The 22,184-nt window shown below is 26.2% G+C and overlaps 1 protein-coding gene across 2 annotated transcripts in view; it reads left to right on the top strand.

Moving 5' to 3' along the window:
* Positions 1–22,184, top strand: part of LOC145830149 (uncharacterized) — a 44,507-nt gene that overhangs the window by 10,122 nt on the left and 12,201 nt on the right. Inside the window, exons 4-19 of one of the 2 annotated variants that reach the window (XM_082938040.1) lie at positions 10,653–10,811; positions 11,702–11,743; positions 13,451–13,552; positions 13,811–13,900; positions 14,386–14,467; positions 15,188–15,350; positions 16,374–16,542; positions 16,797–16,884; positions 18,111–18,213; positions 18,474–18,612; positions 18,849–20,253; positions 20,429–20,550; positions 20,704–20,887; positions 21,063–21,151; positions 21,333–21,473; positions 21,882–21,986. In XM_082938040.1, coding sequence (XP_082794166.1) covers positions 10,653–10,811; positions 11,702–11,743; positions 13,451–13,552; positions 13,811–13,900; positions 14,386–14,467; positions 15,188–15,350; positions 16,374–16,542; positions 16,797–16,884; positions 18,111–18,213; positions 18,474–18,612; positions 18,849–20,253; positions 20,429–20,550; positions 20,704–20,887; positions 21,063–21,151; positions 21,333–21,473; positions 21,882–21,986 — 3,183 coding nt within the window. Of the gene's footprint in view, positions 1–10,652; positions 10,812–11,701; positions 11,744–13,015; positions 13,091–13,450; positions 13,553–13,810; positions 13,901–14,385; positions 14,468–15,187; positions 15,351–16,373; positions 16,543–16,796; positions 16,885–18,110; positions 18,214–18,473; positions 18,613–18,848; positions 20,254–20,428; positions 20,551–20,703; positions 20,888–21,062; positions 21,152–21,332; positions 21,474–21,881; positions 21,987–22,184 lie in introns of those variants that run through there. The other variant, XM_082938042.1, reaches the window with a different exon arrangement.

The following is a 22,184-nucleotide window of genomic DNA, read 5'->3' as shown; positions in this document are numbered from 1 at the left end:
TACTTAAATTTCATAGTAAAAGTCCATAAAAGTTATAACAATTCTAACAGTAAAATATATGTATTTAAAGATACTTTGTTTAGAACCAAAAAAAAATAAATTAGTCAGTTTGGTAAAAAGTTTCCAATAGAAACGTATGAAGTGCAACTCTTTATGACTGGTTTTCTCAAGACTAAGTTATTAAAAATATGTTTCTTCCAACGTTAAAATTGCAATTTACTTTAAATTACAAGAAATGTCCTTTGCATTAAAATGAAATATTTATATGAAGTGATTAAAAAAGAACTAACATTTATAAATTGATTTTAGTTAAAACGGTAAAGACTAAACTTTAAAAGATATCTTTTACTCTGTATGGTCTTAATTACATTTTATTAAGTACTTTTATTGATGTTTGTATTGCGCATGTTATTTATATCATGTACAAAAAAATAAGTTCTGCCTGAATAAGATTCGGTACATTATAGTTCATAATCTATTCTGATAATTTTGAGCTATAGTAGTGACTTTTCTTTATTTTCTTTTTTTAATAATTATGTTAATAATCTAATAATAATAATAATCATAATCATTATTTTTTGAGCTTTCTGGTACGTTTACAATATTTTTAATTAAATTATTTTTTGAGATGTGAAAAACTTTTAGACTTACTAAAATGTGGCTTAATTCACTAATTGTGAATTATTTGTTTTATAAAGTATTTAATTTTTTTACTAGCAAAATATTTATTAGTTTGACCTGCTAGTACAATTTTTATTTATTTTTTGTTTCAGATAATTTTTGAGTTAGTACCCTTTTAAAAATTGTTAGAGTTTAAATTGTCGTAATTTAATCTTCATTTAATCCTAAGATTTGGGTCTTACATTCTAGATATTTACTTTAGGGTATTACTGAACATTTAAGCATTTTCTTTAATATTTTCGGTTAAGTTTATTTATAAGTTATCAGACTGAAAACGATGTATGAAGAAAACCAAATAAGCGAATCATAGTTTGCTAACATCTTACACTTTTATATAAACCTATTCTTTAATTTAAAAATTAAAGTATATATAATTTAAAATATAGTTTATTTTAAAAATAAAACAAATTAGTGCATCAACTATTACTTATTTATACTTTACTAAATACTGTTCAACTTAAAGTTAAATAGTTCTTGAATATTTTCAAAAACAGAGCATTAGTCATTGAAATTGGTTAACTAAAATTTTCAATTTAGCCTGATTGTCGCTTTATATTTAATGTGAATTTAAACTGTGAATTTCCAAAGTGGGCCATTACAGAAATTTAGGGGGTCATAATCGGTAAAAGGAAAGCCATAAGGCCAAAATTTAGAACTTACACTAGATATTCTATAGTTGATAATGAAGAGAAAAAATAAAAGTTCTAAGACGTTTTTAATGGCAGTTTTTTGAGAAATATAGTTGGAGGGGGCCATAGTTTTTTTAACTTCTTTAAAGGAAAGATTTTGAAAAAAGTTTAGGGAAACTCTTATTTAAACAGTATTTATTTTTTTGTTAACTAAATAATTTTTATATATAGTTTTAAGTTTGTTAAAATTCGTATTGCTAGAAATGGTTTTTGGAAGTATTAATTTTCGGATTATCGAAATACTTTTTAGGTATTGTTGACTTAAATACTATTTCTTTAAAGAAATAAATTAGTTTAATTACAATTATTATAAAAACATAAGTTACGGACGTTTATTCTTTATTTACGTTTAATAAGGTTTTATAAAAAAGCTTAAAATTATAATTTTATGTGTTCTAATTTCAAGTTAAAAAAACTGCTAAATTTATGCAAGTAGTTAAGTTTACATTGGAAATGTTTCTTTAAAAATTTATAGTTTTTGTTGTTGTATTTTTTCAATATAAAATAATTTAATACTTTATGGGCATAGGGAAGGTAAAACACTTTTTTTGAAATTTAGTTTATTTTTTTACATAACTATATAAACTACTTGTTACCTTTTACCGTTTGTTAAAATTCAAAGTAACTTTTGAGATATAAGCGATCAAAGTTAGAGCATTCAATAGGTTCCTTGTAGGAGGTGCAAACTAAAAGGGCAGAAATAGACTATTTCACTATAAATTTATCTCCTCCTTTAGTTTTTGAGCAATTGTTTTAAAACTTTTTCAGAGTAATCTTTAATAGAATTTAAACAACTTGTAGAAAACAGATTTAAATAGATTTAAAAATCTATCTCCCTCTTCATTTTTAAAGCAATTTAATTCAAAATTTTAGGAAATGTACTTTTTAATATAAAAAACAGTTTGTAGGAAGCGGATTTTCAAAAAAAAAGTCATAAAAAATTTCATGACCAAAAAAAAAAATATATATATATATATGTAAATAAGACCAAAAATATTTTTTTTTTTTAAATTTTGGTCATGAAATTTTTTATGACTTTATTTTTGAAAATCCGCTTCCTAAAAACTGTTTTTTATAATAAAAAGTACATTTCCTGAAAGTTTGAATTAAATTGCTTTAAAAATGAAGGAGATGGATTTTTAATGAACTTTTTTAAATTCCGAGAAACTAACGTAGAAAATGTTCAATTGCATACGGTTGTATCAGCATTTTTTCCAAAGCTTGTTGTATCTCAAAAGTAATCTTTTTTTTTTTTGTAAAACTATCTTACAGTATATACTCTAAGCGTTGAAATAAGAGCCAATGCTATTTTTTTGTAAAAAAAATGTTGGACGACCCCTATGCCCTTAAATAATTGATTTTTCACAAAAAAGGTACTAATTAAATTTTTTTTTAAATTTGATTTGAATATACTTTATCACACTAAAACTGTACGCACTGTTATGATAAATATTAAAGTTGTTTAAAGTAAAACATTGTTTGCAAGCACAATTCTTTAATAGAATAACTAACCACTTGAATACAGTAGAGAGCTCGAGTCTGATTTTTGCCACGTAAAATTAATAAAAGTCGTATAAGTTGTGTTTTCTTCTATATTCAAACAGGCACGTAGTTGTAGTAGTTATTGTAAATCTTTTGATTGGTTTTTTGAAAACTATAAAAAAACATAAATTTCAACACAAAAAACTTCAAAAAAAATTTTCATCATCTTTTTGAGAACTCTGATGTAAAACTTTGTTAAAAAATCTTATTTTAAAGCATTTAAGATTAAAAGAATTAATTTATGAATTTCTAACGACTTTGTACTTTATTTCTTCAATAAGAAATTTATCATAAATATTTTACTTCTGATTTCAAGAATTAAATTAATTATAGATGGTTGATAAATATAATATAATATATTATAGTTTAATTTATAAAAAAAATTAAATTAAAGTTGTTCTTTTTGAAAGTAGTATCCAAGTTTTGCTCTAGAAAAACAAGATGCAATTTACAATATTTTCAGCAAACAGTATATGCAACTTAAAAATTTACAAAAAAGTTTTTGTTGTTGGAAAACGTCAATGTTTTATTGATGCAAATATAAATTCTGATTTATTTTTACTTCTTTTAGTCGAAATCCTTTCATCAAGCTAAAGATATTTAAGCTTTGATTTTGAAACTTTTCTATATCTCCCTTAGGATGCCCTAGTAATAATTACTAACGACATTTGGTGCACGATTGCAACTGTTACTGATGATCGTTGTACTGGTAAAACTTGTTTTCATCCTATTTTCATCTCTTGAAGTTGATAGTGAAATATCGGTTTACTATTAAATTTGTGATTGAAATTCGGGCTTTATAAATTACCGATGAAAATTCAGTGATTTTATCTTTGTTTTGATAATCTATCACTAAGGTTGCCACAACTCGGTCAAACTTAGATAACCTTTTTTTAAGTTTTCATTAAGAAAACAAAGTTTTAGCACCTGTAAGATTGAAATGATTAAGTATGCTAAAATAAATTTTTAATTTGTTCACAATTTTATTCTTTTCCAGCTCTTAAACTTCAAACTTAATTAATTATTATTTCTTTTATAAAACGGAGATTGTTTTAATAACATCAAATAAAATTTATGAAAGTTTTAAACAGGTTATTAGAGTTTTAATTCATCTTGTTTTACTTATTATTAAATATTGTTGAGCTGTAATAACAATTACATGCAGTATTTTCGACTACTTATGTTTGGTGTTGTTTCTTTAACAGCTTTGTATGTAGCTAGTAGTCAAATTTAGTTATGATAAGCTTTATTTAATTATGTTACTAGTATTAAGTTTAGATTTTAGTTTTTATTTAAAGATGTTGTAATATATCAATAAAATTTGTTTCAAAGGTTTATTTTATATAAGTATTCAAATTTGGCAATTGAAAAATAAACTATATTTTCTTCATTTTTCTTTAATTATGTTTTATATTTAACATATGTGTTGAGTATTGAAGTTGATCATGCTGTACACTAATTAGTCACAAAAAACTAAAAAACAACTTGTGATCAAATCTGTGTGTATTTTGAAAATCAGAGTTTTGTTTTAAAACCGTAGAACTATTAATATATAAGTACAAATTAGATATCATTAAATTTAAAGTTACTAAATATTTATATGTACCGCTTATAGTTTAAATCTTAATAGTTTTTCTTGGTGTTTTTATTAGTAAGAAAACTATTAACATACTAGTAACATGAAATTCATACACAAATTTACTCAAAACTTTCAATCAATATTATTTGTGAAGCTAAGTTTATTATTTTATAGAAAATAAAAACAAATCTACAAAACTATTCAGTAACTAGTATTTTTAAATGTGTAAAATATTTTTTTAGCATCTGTTATATATAGTTTTTGCTTTAGTTAGTAATAAAAGAAATATTTAGGTTTAATACAAACTTGATATTTTACTTTATTTCAAAAAAGAACTGCTAAATTTCAAATTTTGAAAATATTTTACTTATGATGATGTTACTTAAAATTTGCAAATAAAACAAAAATACTAAAAAAATAGCTGTTAAAAATTATTTTATCTTACTACTTGTATGCATGACTATATTTTTAAAAGTTTTTGTAGTGTAATGTAATACCATAAAGTTTGTACAGCTTATAGTTTTTCAGTAAGTTTTTAGTCTAGCCGTAAACTGTTTTAAACTTTAATGGAATTAGAAAATCAATAGGATTTCTTAATGTTTTCTTGTAGAAGTTCGAGTGTTAGTTTATAGTGTCTTTATGCTCTTTCTTTAAACTAAAAGTATATAAAAAATGACCTACTAATTTATTGTTTTATAAATTTCATTGTAGCTAATCTGAGTTATTTTTCTAAAATACTAACATTACAAAGTATAAGTTGAAGTAAGTTATAATAAGAAGACAAGCTAATTAAAACGCTACAGTGTGGCAAGTTTCCAAATGTTTATTGTATTACAAGCCTGACATTAGTAGTTGTGATTGAATTATACTTGGTTAGTAAACTTGTATTTTAAAAACTTAGTTGAAACTTTTTAATATTATTAGTTCAAAGCTTGTTTCGTGTGTTAATTCAAGTTTAATTTTATAATTATGTATTAAAATATTTTAAGTTATTTATACAAGTACTAACTTATACTTTACCAGCCAGGAGTTTTTTTAAAAAGCTTTTGTAATTTATTTTAATTAATTAATAAAAAAAAATCAAGTGCTATTTCCGTTTAGATATGACTATTAATGATAACAATAAAAAAATACCTTTTATATTAGGACAGTTTAGTAAAAAATGTGCAGGCAATTTAAAGCGTTAATTATGTACTTAATAGCTCAAAAAAACTTCTTTATGTTTATAAATAGTATGGTATTAGCTTATTATTTTCTTGAAAATTTTAAAACTTTAGTTTATCATTATGGAGTTTGAAGTTAATTAAGTTTTTTTTAAATTTCTTTAAATAAGTATAATAAATTTATTTAAGTATTCTTTAACTTAATTAATGTAGGTTTTTACTTCTGGTTAGCTAGGTTAAGTACATATATAAGCAACTAAAAAATTGTTTTCCAAAAATTTTAACATAAAGTTGACTTAAAGTAATTCCCAAAACTAGTATTACTTTTTATTATCTTAATTTTCTGTAGTTTTAATGGTTCTTTTTATTAGTTTTCATTTTTAGGTAAGGTTATACACAAATGAAAAAAATGTCCTTCTTGCTTTCAAATTTAGAAAAATATTTTTTACACTAAATTTAGAAATATTTGTATGTATTACAATTTAAAGAAACTCAAAACAAGTTTTTACTCAATATATGTTTAAAAATTTAAAACTACAGTTATTAAATTTAATTGTTTAAAATAAGCTTAGTACTGTTAAAATAGTTGAAAATTTTACAAATGTCATTAAAAAAGACTGATCAAAAATAACAACAAAGTTATACAAACTAGGCTACACATATTCACAAGATAGGATAAACTAATTTTATATTATTCGTATTATTAGAAATATATGACTAATATCTTAATAATTATTTATGTTTAGCTATAACTGTGAAAAGCTAAAACCTTTACAAAATTTTCAATGTTGTGAAAATTATTTATCTAAAACAATAAGCCAAAGCAATAAAAACAGCTTTTTAATTATTACATTAAGTTTATCAGTATGAAATATAATTAGTTAAATTAGTTAGAAACTATACTAAAATAGTGAGTTTTTATTTTCAAACCTTAAATGATTGAAAGTAAGAAGTTTAGCTTAGATAACTTTGTTAAAACTGTTTGAAAATTAAATTTAAAAGAAAATATTTGATAATTAAAGTCATAAAAATTGAAATAACGACAGTTTAATATTTTTTCCATCATAGACTAATTAAAAAAGTATTAGCGAACGTACAAACTTTCAAAGAATACCGATGTAAAGCTGAAGAGTGCGACAAAGCTTTTAATCCCCGAAAACCAAACACGTTTCAACTGACAACTTAACCAGCAAAAACAGCGCACTTGTTTATTTTTATTGATTTTTACGTTTTATTTCGTCAAAAGTGCGCGCGATTTATCGATTTATAACAGAGACGCTTTTTAATAAGCACCATCCAAAAGCAACCGTATCAAACTTTTTTTTGTTAACTCTGTGTTTTAGCCATTGTCTGCAGCATGGCTTCATTGTCATGAGAGCTTGGGGTAGGGTGATTTATTGCTTTTCCGATATTTTGCGGTCTGCAATAATTTAAATACTCGTTACAAGTGTTTTGCCACCATATAACAAAATCTGTCGCGGGTACGGTGATTATTTTTTCACTTTGCTCACAGCCAGCCGTGTGTTGGCTTTTGAGTTCTTTTTAAACTGTGCTGTGGTATATAATACTGTCTGTTACGGTTTGAATGTAGTCATAGTGCAAATGGTTTTGATTATATATTTTAAATTTATGAGTTGCACTTATCTAGTTTTATTTAAGTTTAGTGTTTTCATATTTATTATATACTTAGATAGAATTGTACATAAAAAAACAAAGAAATCATGTGTTTTATGAGTTCTGTATGTATTTTTATAATAATGAAACATAACACTTTAAAAACAATAATGTATTTGTCTTTAATTGAGAAAAACAAATACAACGTATTTTCTCATCTGTTTTTTACTATATATCTGAATAATATTCCAAATACTAATTAAAGTCTGTCCCTCATTTAAAATTTAAAAAAGTTTCATATTTAAATAAAATATGATATTTATTTGAGATTGTGTAAAAAAGTGAAAAGTTATTGTTTATAGACTTAAACAAAAAAAAAATTTGTTTAAGATTAATTTCAAAACAGCTTTTTTTTTTGTTTGTTAAACTGCTTTAATGTCTCTATGGAGTATTGTGGCTGCCAATAAAAAAATCAGTTTGAATACATTCGCTGATTATTTTTTTTGACTACAACGAGAAAAGTTTTTAGTTTGTCTTAATTAAAATCCCGATCAGGACTAGTTCGTCACTGTTATTATATTAAGATTCAATTTTGATTTTAGTTTGCAGCTGATAAAATTATATTTAAGAATGTGAAGTTTATTTGTAAATAAAGAATTTTGTCTAATATATTAAAAACATATTTTTAGTTGTTAATGATTATTGAATTAAAGAATTTGTTTCTTAATTAGAATACCTTGGTTGGTTTACCGAATTTTATCTGTATAAATATATAACTGTATAATTTAATACAAAAACTGTTTTACTAATATAGATTGTTATAAATGATAGTATCGTAGATAAAGAAATGTCTTAATTAAACTTTTATCTAGATTAAATCTTATATCAGTTGAAATAATGCTATGATTTGTTACCTTATTAAATTTTATAGTAATTAAGTTGTTCTCACATCAGTAATTTAAAAGACGCCAAAAAACCGTGAATATTAAACGCGTTAGGGAATAGACACATAACGAGCTTAAAGCTTAGATTTTTTTAAACTAAGCGAAAAAGCCAAACAGTGTTTATTCGGTTTAAAAAGTTATACTTTAAGTGCATAGGTTTTATCACGCATCAAAAGTAGCGATAATAAATTTAGCTTTTTCGAGTAATGCTTCTTATGAGACAGATGATAGTTTTCTCATTAACCAAGCCAATTAGTTTGTTCAATGTTTAACGTATGTTGCTTTGCCGGTTAGTTAACTGCATCAAGTGTATGTTTTAGTTTAAATAGTTTCTCTTTGATTATAAGTTAAAGTTTTCGCTTTTATTGGGTGTTTTTAAAGAAGTGTGTTACAAGTTAAACAGTTAGAGGAGCCACTTTTTATTAGCTATGTTTCATTGTAACTATAAAAACAAGCTATTTTTATTTTCAGGTTTGTATTAATTTAAGTTTTAGATAGTTAGTTGCTTCTTTTATCTTTTTTAGCTATTTATTAATTTAAAAATTTGTTTATCGCTATTTTAAACTAGAACTTTATGTATTAAAAAAGGATACGTTTATTAAGTCAATAAAGCATAAAGCCAGTTGTTTACTATTATAATTCAATGGTTTTAACTATTATATACAGTTAGTTATCTAAGAACTTAGTATACTGGATATTTGTATTTTATAAATAAAAAGATAACAGTACATTGTTTTTGTACTTTCTACTTTATCAAAAAAAAGTTATTGTAAGTACAGTACATATGGTATTTAGAAAATAAAAAAACAATGGCAATTTCTATTACTGAAATTTGGTTTTTCTGCCAAAACTAAACGATCAATATTTTCTATCATGCAAAAAGGTCATAGATTGATCAAAAAATACAATCTTTGAGCTTTTAAACCAGTTAAATTGAACAAATTTGCTCGGAAGTTTTTACCAAACAACTTTTTAATTACAAATCATATGGTTTTTTTATTGATAACAAACAAAGTAAAGTTTGTAATGAAGATCAATCTACGTCACTTGCATGCAAGTAGAACTTCAGCAAGTTTACATCGTCACACAAAATTTTTATTTGTAAGAAGCTTTCAACCAAAATTTCCAATCTAAAATCTTTGTTTGGAATTTACCTTTTTTCAAGTGTTCGCGTGTTAAAATAAAAATGATTGCTTTTTTGTCTTTAATCGTTAGTTGGATGCAAGCGAGTCGTTAATGGGAGCCTAAAATTTATAAGGTTTATTTAAGTTTAAGATATGTTTGTTATTCGTTCAAAATCTACTATCAAAATATACAATCTAAGATAGTTAAATTTACCATTTATTTACATCGCATATTCAAGTTTGATATTTTTAAAGCTCGATTATTGGTTAGACTTAGTCTTACACGTTTTTTTAAATATAATAGTTAATATGTAAAGTATAACTGCCTTTTACGTGTATACTGGTGCAGATTTTTAGCATTAAGCATTTATTGTGGTTTATTACTACACGTATTAATATTGAAATGAATGCCTTACATTTATTAGTAAAATATAGTTTGTGTTAGTGTATCAAGCCTTTTTTTCTAAGTTTAGTTATTGGCGTTTAAACTTAACAAAAAAAGTATCAGTGTTGAAGGCACAACCTCGATTGCTTTTCGTGATTAAAACAAAAACGATTAAAACTGATCATCGTCGGTGTCTAAAGCAAACAGCGCGTTTGGTAAATGCTAGAGAAACTGGTGTGTAAAAAAGTCACGGTGTAAGTGAGCTCGTTGTTGTTAATAAAAACAAGGAACGTGTTAACTAAACCAACTCGCTCGTGATAATTTCCAGTCGACTGTTTTCGTTGCAATAATTTTCATGGCACTCATTTTTTTATTTCTGTATAAATTTTTGTTTTTTGCCGTTTGCAACATAAATTATTAATTGCCGTCGTGTTTTATTTCGAGTGTATGTAGCTAAATTGCCATGTTTTAATTTTTAATGAGGCAGAAAAGTTGTATTGTTTTCGACCTCTATCTTCTTACGCTTGCGTTCGAGACAAGCAAAAGTGAAAAAAAGCGATTTGTCTGCTAGTCTGCTGGGGTCGGTGTTTCTTATATAAAAAGTAAACTTGCGAAAGATAAAGAAGTTTTTTTAATAGAATTAGCATGTATTAATTCAAAAAGTATTAATTTTTGTTTATTAGTAGTTTTGCTTATACAAACTGTAATATACAGAAAATAATAGCTATGTTTCAAAAAGTTCTTTTTTAATTATTCTTACAAGCAAATTTTTTAAATTAAATTTCTAACTACACCAAGTAAAATACTTATTATTATAGTTCAGTACTTCGTTTGTAATTTTCGTTTAACCGCTAGTATTTTTACACTTTTTTAATACTATTAAAATAGTTATGTTAATGAAATTACGTTCTAAATTAAGTTTTTTTTTCAGAATTTAATAATAGAACTAAGGAGCCAGTTAGAAAATGACACATCATCGAGTTTGCATGACGACGATGGTGGTTACCACGTTATTGTCGGTTCCCATGGTAACAATGATGGCGTCACACTGGCCAACAGAAAGTTGAAAGAGAAGTATTGTGAGTTTGACGTAAGTTTGAATTTTTGATATTTTGTTATAAATAATTAGTATGTTGAGCTGTGTATGGTTTATCTATCTATTTTACTCTAATCAAATTTATATCTAAAGTTCAATGAATAAGGCTAAATATAAACAGGTAAAAAAAGTTATATTCGTTAACTTTCAATAACTGCATAAACACCTTCAACTTTGAAAACAAATTATATTTAAATATTTTATTAATGGTTGAACATTTTTACTGGATAAAAATATTTTTTTTCTTATTATGACTAACTGTTTTTGCGAGGAAACCTAATTTACTTATATGACAACATCAAAATTAACTTACTACTAATTTTGGTTCTTATGAAAAGTTATGCAATTTTTTAGTATATTTTACTTTTTTTAATTTTCTCCTATAGAAATATTTAGCTATTACTTTAAGATACTTATTATAGAATAATTTTTGACAAGAAATAATCTTCATAGTCTATGTAATTGTTTCTTTTTTAATTATTAACACTTCTTTTATAAAGACAAACACTTGTATAAATAATTTTAGACCGTTGTTTTTCTGTAAAATAAACAACTACTTTGCTATACTAAAATAAAAACTTTGTACAAAAAAGCCAAAATCTTTTTGTAACCCACACTTTGTTTTTCTCTTTAACAAAAAAATCAAGAAATACGAACCTATGAAGCAGGAAGCTCGACTTCCTAAGTCTTAATTGAATTTCCCATGTCACAATAACTTTTTATGAAGCTTTTAATGCGCACACCACTTTAAATGACATAATTAAGATTTTTTAAACTCAGTTAATAGTTTTTTTTTACTTGTTTGTAAAATGTGTGTTGAAGTAAATTAAAGCTGTTTTAAAAACTGGTGTGCAAAAAAGTATTAAAACACTTTTTATTTACAGGTTTTGAAGAAAAGTTATGACAAGTTGAAAGAAGAAAACCTCGTAAGTTTTTGAATGTTCTATTACTTATTCATTTTAAGACATTTTTTACACCTAAAACTTCAAATTAAAAGAGTTTTTTTTACTGTCTAAAGGCTATACTATAATGTTAGTATTTTTAAAATAAAGTTCACCAATTAATAGTAATAAATCGTTGTAGAATCTGAAATAGAAAGTAAATTTGTAGTAAATTTATAGTTAAGCAGTTCTTGTCTGAGCTTCCTTATAGACAAGCTTCTCTATAAATCAATAAAATTGAATTACGCCCTATCCTCACTGAATTATTTAAAGTTGAGCGCTTTTATTTGCTGTCTGAAAATACATCAATCACTATTTCTAAGCTTAAAAAATTTTGAGTGACTCTAATTTAAAAAATATATAGTTTTCTGAAGTTTATAAAAAAAGTTGGGACTAGATAAGGAATTTTTATAGTAAACATTTTCATTTTATACATTCAGTTATACAATATCAATGACTCCTTTATTGTATTTATAATTTTTTTCAAATTCTTATAAAAAATACAGCTCTTAATAGCTATAGTTTACGCAAGATGCATTGGATAAAAATGAACTTCAGATAAGTAAAACAAAAAGTTATAGTCTTCACAGGATTTTCTAGATAGTTATAAAATTTGCTTAGTTTAGAAAAACTAAAAAACTGTTTTTAACTACATCAGTCAAAGTTTGTTTCTAATTAACAACTTTTAAATAAAAATATATTTAGTAAATACATTTAGTAGTTAAAATCGAACCATTAAAGCATTGATTTTTATGTGAAAAAAAATCAATAGCAGTTTTAAAATAATTTTTCAGTAATTGCTAGTAGTTTTTTTTGATAACAACACTTTTTTTACTCCAATTTACTTAATTTCCGTTACAAAGTGCCGTTTGAAATAAAAAATAAGTTGATGCTAATAGTCCTATCAATTTTTCAATAAAAGTTCGGACCCCTTTTTGTTGTTATACCCATAATTTCATCAAAAGCTTCGATGACAATGAAAATCAGGTTTTCAACAGTCATTACTGAATAAAATTGTGATTAAACAATAAAACTCTTGTGTATAAAACAATGAGCAATGTGCAACAAGTGGCTTGTGTGTATAAGCCAGCTTTTATGTCAAGTGTTCCAAATGTATCAAGTGCTACATACATGTTAAACTGTTATTGATTTTGACATACGTGGCCGTTTCAAAATTAAAAAGAGCGCTTTTTTCAAATTTTTCTGTACTCTTAGTATTTTAACCTTCCGTATGAATAGCTCGTGAATATAGTTTATAATCCTTTGAAGAGAATTAAAAAGTCAGTTATAAGTGTCCCTGATATTATAAGAAAACAGTTGAAAAGCAAAAAAGTTTAATTTTAATGCTTGTAGAAACTTAGAATATAGAGCTATTTTCTTCAGTTTTTATGACTAAATACTTAATAAAATGTTTTTTAAAACTGTGATTTCAACCTTTAGTTTGAATGATCGTTTTGATCCAAAAAAGGTTTTGGAACTTAATATTTTTAGTATTTATGAACTCATGAAGTTTTTATATGAATTCAACAGTTTTCAATACTTATATACAGTAAAGTATTTTAGCTTTTTAATTTGTGTAATTAAAAAAAAAAAATGATGATCAAGCTTAATAGTTTTTTAATTACTTAGAATCCTGCAAAATCAAAAAAAGTCTTGCACTTATTGTAATAAAATGTTCAATCATCTTCACAGATCTTAGAAAAGGAATCTAAGGAAAAATATTTACTATATGAGGAAAGAATACTAACCTTAGAAGATTACAGTGGTAAAAATAAAACTTCTTTGGAGAATGAGGTAAGTGTTTTAGTACTATGTTTGTTAAAACTAAAGTTGTAAAGTTCCTCTAAACTTATTTTTTTAATAACAACGTTATTTTACAAACTATGCTGAGTTAATGCTAAAATCTTTTTTTTATCACTTATTCTTGTTTGCTCTTAATGGTAAAGTTCGATTGGTTATACATTCGGTTATAGTAATAATTCATCTGTGTCATGTAGAAAATATTCTTCTTTGAGACTTTAAAATTCCTAATAAAGAATTTAAAACTCGCAGATACAAAAGCTTCAAGAAAAGCTAGCAACAGCTGAGGGCAGAAACATAACTTCACAGCAAGAAGTAGAAGTTTTGAATGGCAAAATAAAGGTTAAAATTTTGTTTTTGTTGCACTTAAGAATAAAAAAACTATAAAAAGTAAATAAAGATATATTTAAGCAGAATAGTCATTTAAAATAAAATGCATTATTCATTTTATATCAAAGTAGTTTAATATTGTTTATCTTAAATGTAATATGCTTGATATGCAATTGCGTTTACATAAGCAACAAGTGTTTTACTTTTTATTTTTGTAAAAGTACTAGAAACAATTCTAATTAATTTATATTTCAAAATAAGTTTAAAGTTTTGTATTTTTTAAATTTTATTGTTTTAATTTTTTATGGTACGCTTAAGTATAGTGTAGTACTCTCTAATTTTTGTTATGTACAAAGTCTTTCTTCAGAGTTAAAATTATTAACAAACTTGCGAGTACTAAAAAACACATTTAACTAAAAAAAAAACTAGTATTTAGACAATGTTCCAATATTTTAAGAATAAAGTTAGAAACAAATAATTGTAGTTTTTTCTAACAGGAGCAAGAAATAATTATCGAAGAACTCAACAGTACAAGTGTTAATTCTTTAGCTAGTCAAAAACCTGATTCTCTTGTAGAAGGTAATTATACCTTGATGTATAATTTTTACATATATTTTACATTTAAACATTTAGTAAATAAATACCGTGCTCTTAAAATACGCTTCTCTTGTATATCTATGATAAGTTTATCAATAAATAAACATTAGTTGGAATCAAACTTGTTTTAGTTTAATTAAATTATACCTCACAGAGCTATTTCGAACTGCTTATTAAGTTTGTTGAAAATAAAAAAAAAACTTAAAAGTTTACTTTGTTTACATTTAAATTAGTGTCTTTTTATAAAAATAGTTATAAACTTATTGATAGCTGTACGCTACCATATCTTATCTCATATCTTGTAGAAAATATTTTTCATTTCTTTATTAACTCCCACTATTTTTGGAAACGTCGGATTATAGTTAAAATTTAAAGTTTTAAATTTGTTTTGTATAAATATTATTAGTACTTACATGGTGTTTGTAAAGTTTTAATTATATTTATTTCTAAATACTGACTTGTCAGTTTAGACAGCTGGTTTTACCTGCAGCTAGCTATTAGTTCTAGCTGATAACAAGTTTCGTAAATCTATTTTTTAATGAGATTAATAAACATTGTAGCTTGAATAACGCTACCTAATATGGTTAACTTTATTTCCGTAAATAGAAACATTTAAGTTTATGCTTAAAGTTAGAAAACCGATGAAAATTATAGAAAGTCATAAGTTTCCTTTTTAATTCAAACACTTGTTTACACACGCAGGCCTGCTGAAAATACTGCCGCAGTTGTCTCACAAGAAGGGCGATGAAGTGACAAACGAGGAGATTCTGGAGAGCGTTCTGTCCATGCAGAACGACAACAACTCCGTGCTGTCTTCGTACGAATGCGTTGAATACGAGGGCAGCTCTTCCGATGACAACAACAAGTTTGTTTGTTTTCTTGAAAATTGATTAAGCATACACCTGTTGGCTGAATTGTTTTACGTTTTCGCTATTACTATTAACGCATTTGAAATTTAACATTTGTTTATAATTCTACTGAACACATTAAGAAACTAACATAACTCTTAACAAATTAAAAGGCAACTTTTAAGTTGTAACAAGCAATTATTGTTTGAATATTAATAAAACAATATTAAATTTATTATTTTTAGACATAGAAAGCAGTAATATATTTGCTTATAAGTTTTTTAAGTAACATACAAGGCCATGTGATATCTGTGTGTGTACGAGATAATATCGATGCTTGGTTTATGGTTTTGATCGCCATAAACCGTAAAGAGTAGTTGTTTAAAATTGCTTAAACGTATTTTACTATATTATTAACTACGCCTTAAGCAAGATCTCATTTAAATAATATAAGTATGGTAATTGAAGGTTATTTTCAGTTAGAGCTGAATTACTAGTTGTTAAATAAAAAATAATAATTTTATCTACACACGGAAATTATCTGAAATATATATCTAATTGCAAATTAATTAATTTAAATATTTTCCAACCTCGACAAAAACAATTAGGCATGTTTCATCAAAATCAGTTTTATTATATTTTTTACTTGAGTAAGTTTTTTATTGTGTCATATTACAACCACTAATATCAACTTGACCTTAATAAATGACCGCTGTTTGTACAAGAATTTCAAATCTAAAACGTTCATTTAAAAACTTTTCTTCTTCTAAAACATTTTATGTTTCAATTTAAGTATTTCTTATTTTACTAGGTTTCTATGTTCTACAGTTTTTGTTAAGTCTCTTGAACATTTCAAAAATAAAATTAGTTTTTTGAAAACTAGCCTGTAAAATCCAAACTGTTTTATCGGTTCAGAGTTAAAAGTTTCTGAATAATTTTTTAAACTAATAATAATTTATGTTTTAGACGTTAAATGACTGAGTGAACTCTTGGTATAATGACTAAGTTTATATTTGATTTTCAAGTCTATACTATTTTAGGAGAATACCAAGATTGAATGTAGCCGAGCCAAGATACCAGAGCTCGCCAATGCGAAAGAAATCGCAATCAAGTAGTAAAAGATCAAGCAGTGAAAAATCTCGAGAAAATAGCGATGATGGAAATAGTGATAACATTTGTGAAAACAGCAAAACATCTCATATTGATAACGTGAGTTTTTTATTCTTATTTTAGTTCGAAACTTAAATTTTTAGCTCTGAGTAAGTTTTGAAAATTTTAGGACCTAACTTTGAATTATAAAATAAAACAATTTTTTTAAATTTTCCTACAAAACTGTATTTTACACTTATAGTGACTTTAAAAAGCTACAACATTTCAAACATACTTCTATATCATTTATATGATAGATTAAGACCGTTATTATGTTTTAAGGATTTATAACTAAAATATTAAATAATCACCAGAAACAAGATAAAATGTCTATGACGTCATCGTCAAGCTGGGCGTCCATGAGCGACGAAAAACTAATGCAGAACCTGCAGAAAGAAAAAAGTTAGTTATTAAGAAGCATTCTAAATGACAACCGAATAAAAGCGTTTGAGTCTTTAATAAAATGTTTATCATCACAAGAACGTAGAACGTTTTTTTAAAACTAGAGTTTAGCTTTTTTTTTCAGCAAAAAATTTCAAACTGCTGTAAATGGTACTAAATTTCGAGATTTTGGTTTAAAGCATATCGTCTAGAAATTGTGATAATTGCAATTAAATAAGTTCGTTATCACGCAAATAATTCTTAAATATTAAGCAAAATATTGAAGGTTGCAGTGTTAAAAAACCGGAAAAGCATGGTATTAAATGACCTGTTACAAAAACAACACTTGAAAATGCAAACTGTGTACATAGTAGAGTTTAAACTGGTAATTAAACCTTGCTTGTACACCTTTCTAAACGTAAAACTCTTTCAAACTAGTTCGACCGCTTTGTGTTGAAAAAGAAAACTTAAGGGCCCTTTCTTTTTAACTGAAGTTTAAATTAATTAGGTTTTGTAAATTTTGAGAAAAGTTTTGTGAGAAGATTTTTCTTTCCAACAAAAGTTTCTTTTATGGCATCACTAATAAGGCTTTTACGTCACAATGAAAAGTCGAGTGCTTTTAGGAGCGTCATAGAAATTTTTGTTCTGGATAGTTTTTTTTTTTTTTAAGAAAGACTTTAAAAAACTAAATACGCTAAACTTTTGTAACTAAAAAATAAAAACTCAAGTTTTAAAGGCTGTTTTATAACTTTCAATTTAAAGTTTTCTTATGTCTATCAAATTCATAAAATTTCAATTTAAAACTTCAGTTAATCAGTTAATTAAATTTTCATTAAAACGCTTAATGTTTACTAAAAACAGAATTAAATATCGTCTACAAATAAATTCAACTTGTAATATTGATAAATTTTTATTGGTTGTTTTTGAATTCTTTCTTAAACACACCTTTGTAGTTTATGGCTCAAGGCAAAAGTGAACTACTTGTGTAGTATTTTTTAACTATAAATGTTATTTCTGCATTCCACTAGATTTATTTATTATTATCATGACCTCTAACAATGTAAACTCATTTTTTAGTACGATCAGCTAAATTTAGTACTTCTTAATTGATTTTTCTTTAGTATGAGCTTCATTTTTAAAATGGACATATTTGATAATTTCATTAAACATAATAACATTAAAAAATAAATTTATGAGATTTTTTATATTTTTATATAACGTATTATTAATTAAATTTTGTTTTTTAGATGAACACTCCAACACAAAAACTAGATTGCAAAAAATACTAGAAGAAAAGGAAGAACTTCAAAATGAGTTAAGCAAAATATCAAAAGAACTAGAAAATAGCAGGTATTTTTAGATTATAAGTTAAGTGTATTTGTTTTAAGATTAATGAAGTCGGTTAAAATTTGATTTAATTCTAATTGTGTTTTGTTTCAAATCTTTTTCTATTAATTAAGCTTTATACAAATTTATAGACTATGTTATTTTTTCTTTAAGTACAAAAAAATTGTTTTCAATTTTTTAAAAGTTTCTTTTATTGCAGAAAATTACAAATAAGTTATAATTTTGTTTATTTTTTCAATCACTAAACAAATAAAATTGTTCAGGTTGGAGCATGATGAATCTATACAATCATTAGAAGCTCTTGACGTTCAGCATAATGATGAAATGACTCAATTGCTCCAGTTGAAAAGAGATTCCGAAGAAAAACTTAAAACTGCTAAAGCAGATATTCTAAAGCTGCAGGTAATCAGTTTCGTACTGTTAAATTAATTAATTAAAGAAACAATTAAAAAAAAACTGAATTTAGATAAGTAACATTAATAACATACATATTTTTGACCTAAAGCACAATTTTTGAAAAATATCATGCAACTTTTTTTAATCCGAAAACCCAATGAGTAACAACAAAAAATACAACATTAATCTTTTTGACTGTCTTATGTTTAAAAAAAAAGTAAAATAAAGTTTTTATCAACTAGGAGATACTCGCAGAAAAGCAGACACAAAAACTTTCCGAAGAAGCGCAGTCGAACCTCAGCGCAACGGAAAACTCGCTGTCTGAACTGAAGCACAAGCTGTCGCGAGCGCAGGAGAAACTCGAACAGGCGGAAAAGGAACTGCTGCTGCTGAGGGCGGAAAGGTACGAGCTGAAAAACGAGATCAAGGAGCTCAAGGAGGCGTCGATGGAAATGCAGTCGCGGGAAAGCGACAGTAGGTTGGAAGACGATGAGAAGCTGCAGATGGAAATTCACAAGTTAAAGAAGAAGGCGGATAACTATGACATGAAGCTCGCCGAGATGGAAGACAGGCACCAGGGTGAACTAACGAGCAAGTGCGACGCCATCAAGTCGCTGGAAGAAGAAGTAGCCAACCTCAAGAACGCCTGCTCCCGACTCGAGTCGGATCTCGAGGCTACGAGAGAACAAGGTTTGGAAGTGGAGAACAATCTGAACGAAGATATAAAACTTTGTAAAACTAAGTTTGAGGAGATTTTGTCTGAAAATATCTCGCACAAGTCAAAGCTGAACGAAAAGGTTAAAGAATTGGATAGAGTTAGAAGCCTGTGTGAAACGGCTGAGACCAATGCGAAACAGTATAAGTTTGACGGTGAACAAGTTAAAAAAGATCTGGAAAGAAAAATTCAGCAGACTTTAACTCATAAGTCTAATGAAATAGAGGCGCTTACCAAAAAGCATGAGTTGCACGTCCAAAACATGCAAGTTGAGAATAAAAACTACATCAGTAAGCTGAAGCAAAACTACGAGTTGGCCGCTAAAGATCTCACCGACAGTTTGAACGAAGCTACTGCGGAACGAGACGATTTACAACAGAAAGTAGAAATTCTCGGCTTAAAGTTTGAAGAGGCTCAACAGAAACTAAAGGCTGCAGCCGACGTCGAGAAGGAAAGACTGCTCGCGTCAAGCGAATCCAAAGATGAGACGAAAGGGCTTGTAGATCTTGTATCATCCTTAGAAGAAAAGTTGGATGTAGCTAATAAAGAATGCTTAGAGCTCAACAGTCAAATTGAAAGCCTTAAGAAAGAAGCGCTTGTCTTTGAAAAAAATAAAACAACATTAGAAGCCGCCTTGAAAGAAATCACTGATAAGCATGATGAGAAAGAGCAGAGTGTGAACAAACTGTCGCAAGACTTGCTAGAAGAAAAAAATAAAGTTAAGAACCTAGAGTTTGAAAAAACTAACGTACCGGAGAAATTAGACAATCAAAATAGTTCTAAAATAAGCAAAGAACTCGATGAATCGAAGCAGAAGGTGTCAGAGTTGGAGGAGTACGTTGAAAAGTTTGAGACGGATCACGACAACTTGGTGAAAGAGCTGAAGTGCGAAATTGAGAAGTTGAAAAACAAAACTACAAATCAATCTAATGGTAAGATTTATTTTAAATTGTGTTAAATTATAGTTAACAAGCTTTAAACTGATTTTTGGTCACCTAAAATAGTGTTCGGATGATGTATAAAGAACTTTAATTTTTATATGTTTATCTTTTTTACAATTCTGAACTTTATCAAAAACTAATAATTTTCAACATAAAAATTATACAGAAGAAGAAAAAGATCAAATGATGTCGATAATAAACGATAAAACGAGAGAAAACAGACAACTTAAAGATGATGCTAGAAACATGATGGACTTTTTGCAGCAGGAAAAAGACAGAGTTCACAAGGTTTGTCTCCGATTTTACATTTTATTTTAAAGAAAATGTATCTAGTTTTGTTAAACTTGTTCTCAAACTCTTATACTAATGCTTGTTATAGTTAAAATAATTGTTAAAATTTGTCCTTGTTAAAAAAAGTTTAAAACTTTAATTTTTTACCAGTTGGAGACATCAAACAACGAGTACAAGCGCAAATACGAAGGTCTCGACATCGAGATGACACGAGACACCGTTAAAAATTTGTCCAAGCTGATCAGAGAAAAAGATCTTCAAATTGAATCTCTCGAGCAGAAATGCAAAACCCTGCTCGATGTATTGCAACAGCAGGACGGCTCCAGTAAAGATGGTAAATATATGTGTGCATCCTATAAGTTTCAATGTTTCAGCTGAACAAAAAATAAGCTGAAATTTATAACTTTTATTTAAAAAGCATTGAATTATTATGCTGATGTATATTCCTTGAACTTCAAGTATTTTAGAAACTTCTTCAATGACAATTTAAATAAGTCGTATAAATTCAGATACTGATGAAAGCAAATCGACAACTACGGGATACTCGTCTGAACAAATTAATTCCCTGCTAAAAGAAAGAGAAACTTTGACCAAACAGGTCTGATTAGATAATAGAATACCAATTCAGTTCAAATAGGTGTATATGCAGAGTTTAAAATAATTTGTTGTTTTTATTTTACTAAAATCTCTAAAAATATTGTTTTAATGTAGTTATAAAGATATTATTTTATGAGTCTATATGTATAAATTGTAAAGTAAAATCGTAGTTTTCTTGTCAGATTCATCAGTTAGTAGCTGATCGTCAACAACTGGTCGCTCTCATCCAATCAAAACACGAGGAAAATTTGGTTTCCAAGCAACAAGTACAAAACGCCGCTGAGTCCATGGAGCGTGACCAAGCTGAAAATTCACAGTTACAGGTTAGGAATAATTTAATAATTTAAATCGTTGATTCACTATTAAATATTTTAACAAAGTATCAACCTTTGATTTATCATGCAGTCTTTTTTTTATGCTTAAATGTTTATAAATAAACTTTGCTTTTTACAAATTATTTATGATTGTGTATATTTACTTACTGTCAAACTTTTAGCTTCTTTAATTTTAAACAAATTCTTTGATAAATTTAACAGTATAAAAAAAAGAATCTTCATGTTTTACTGCAGACTATATTATATTATAAAAATTTAATTGTCTTATACTACTGTAAAAACAAATGAAAATCAGTTCTTATAAAAATACTAAAACAACGACTACTTTGTGTTTAAGTTTTAATCAAATAAAATAACACTTTAACAAAAGTTTTATATGTACAAAATAATTAACAGGTTAAATATACAAACTTGGTGTTCGACTACGAGCAACTTCAACTGAAAATACAAGGTCAGCAACGTCAACTCGATAGAATGAATATTTTAGCTGCTGAGTTACAAGTTGGCTATTTTATCTTTTAATGAATACAAAGCTTTATTAAAAAAATCTGTATAACAACAGTAGTTTAAAAGTGTTTTTTTTGTCTTGACAAATCTACAAGTGATGGTCATTTTTAATCTGTTTAGTACATAACTGTTTTAAATTAATCAGCTCACGGTAACAACTTTTATTTTGTGAGTTTACGTCTATAGCTTGAC

The sequence above is a fragment of the Thalia democratica genome, chromosome 2 (genome assembly GCF_965202585.1).
Source record: "Thalia democratica chromosome 2, ktThaDemo2.hap1.1, whole genome shotgun sequence".
NCBI classification, from domain to species: domain Eukaryota; kingdom Metazoa; phylum Chordata; class Thaliacea; order Salpida; family Salpidae; genus Thalia; species Thalia democratica.
Note: the sequence above shows the minus strand (reverse complement) of the source record. Positions and strands in the feature narration are given on the sequence as shown.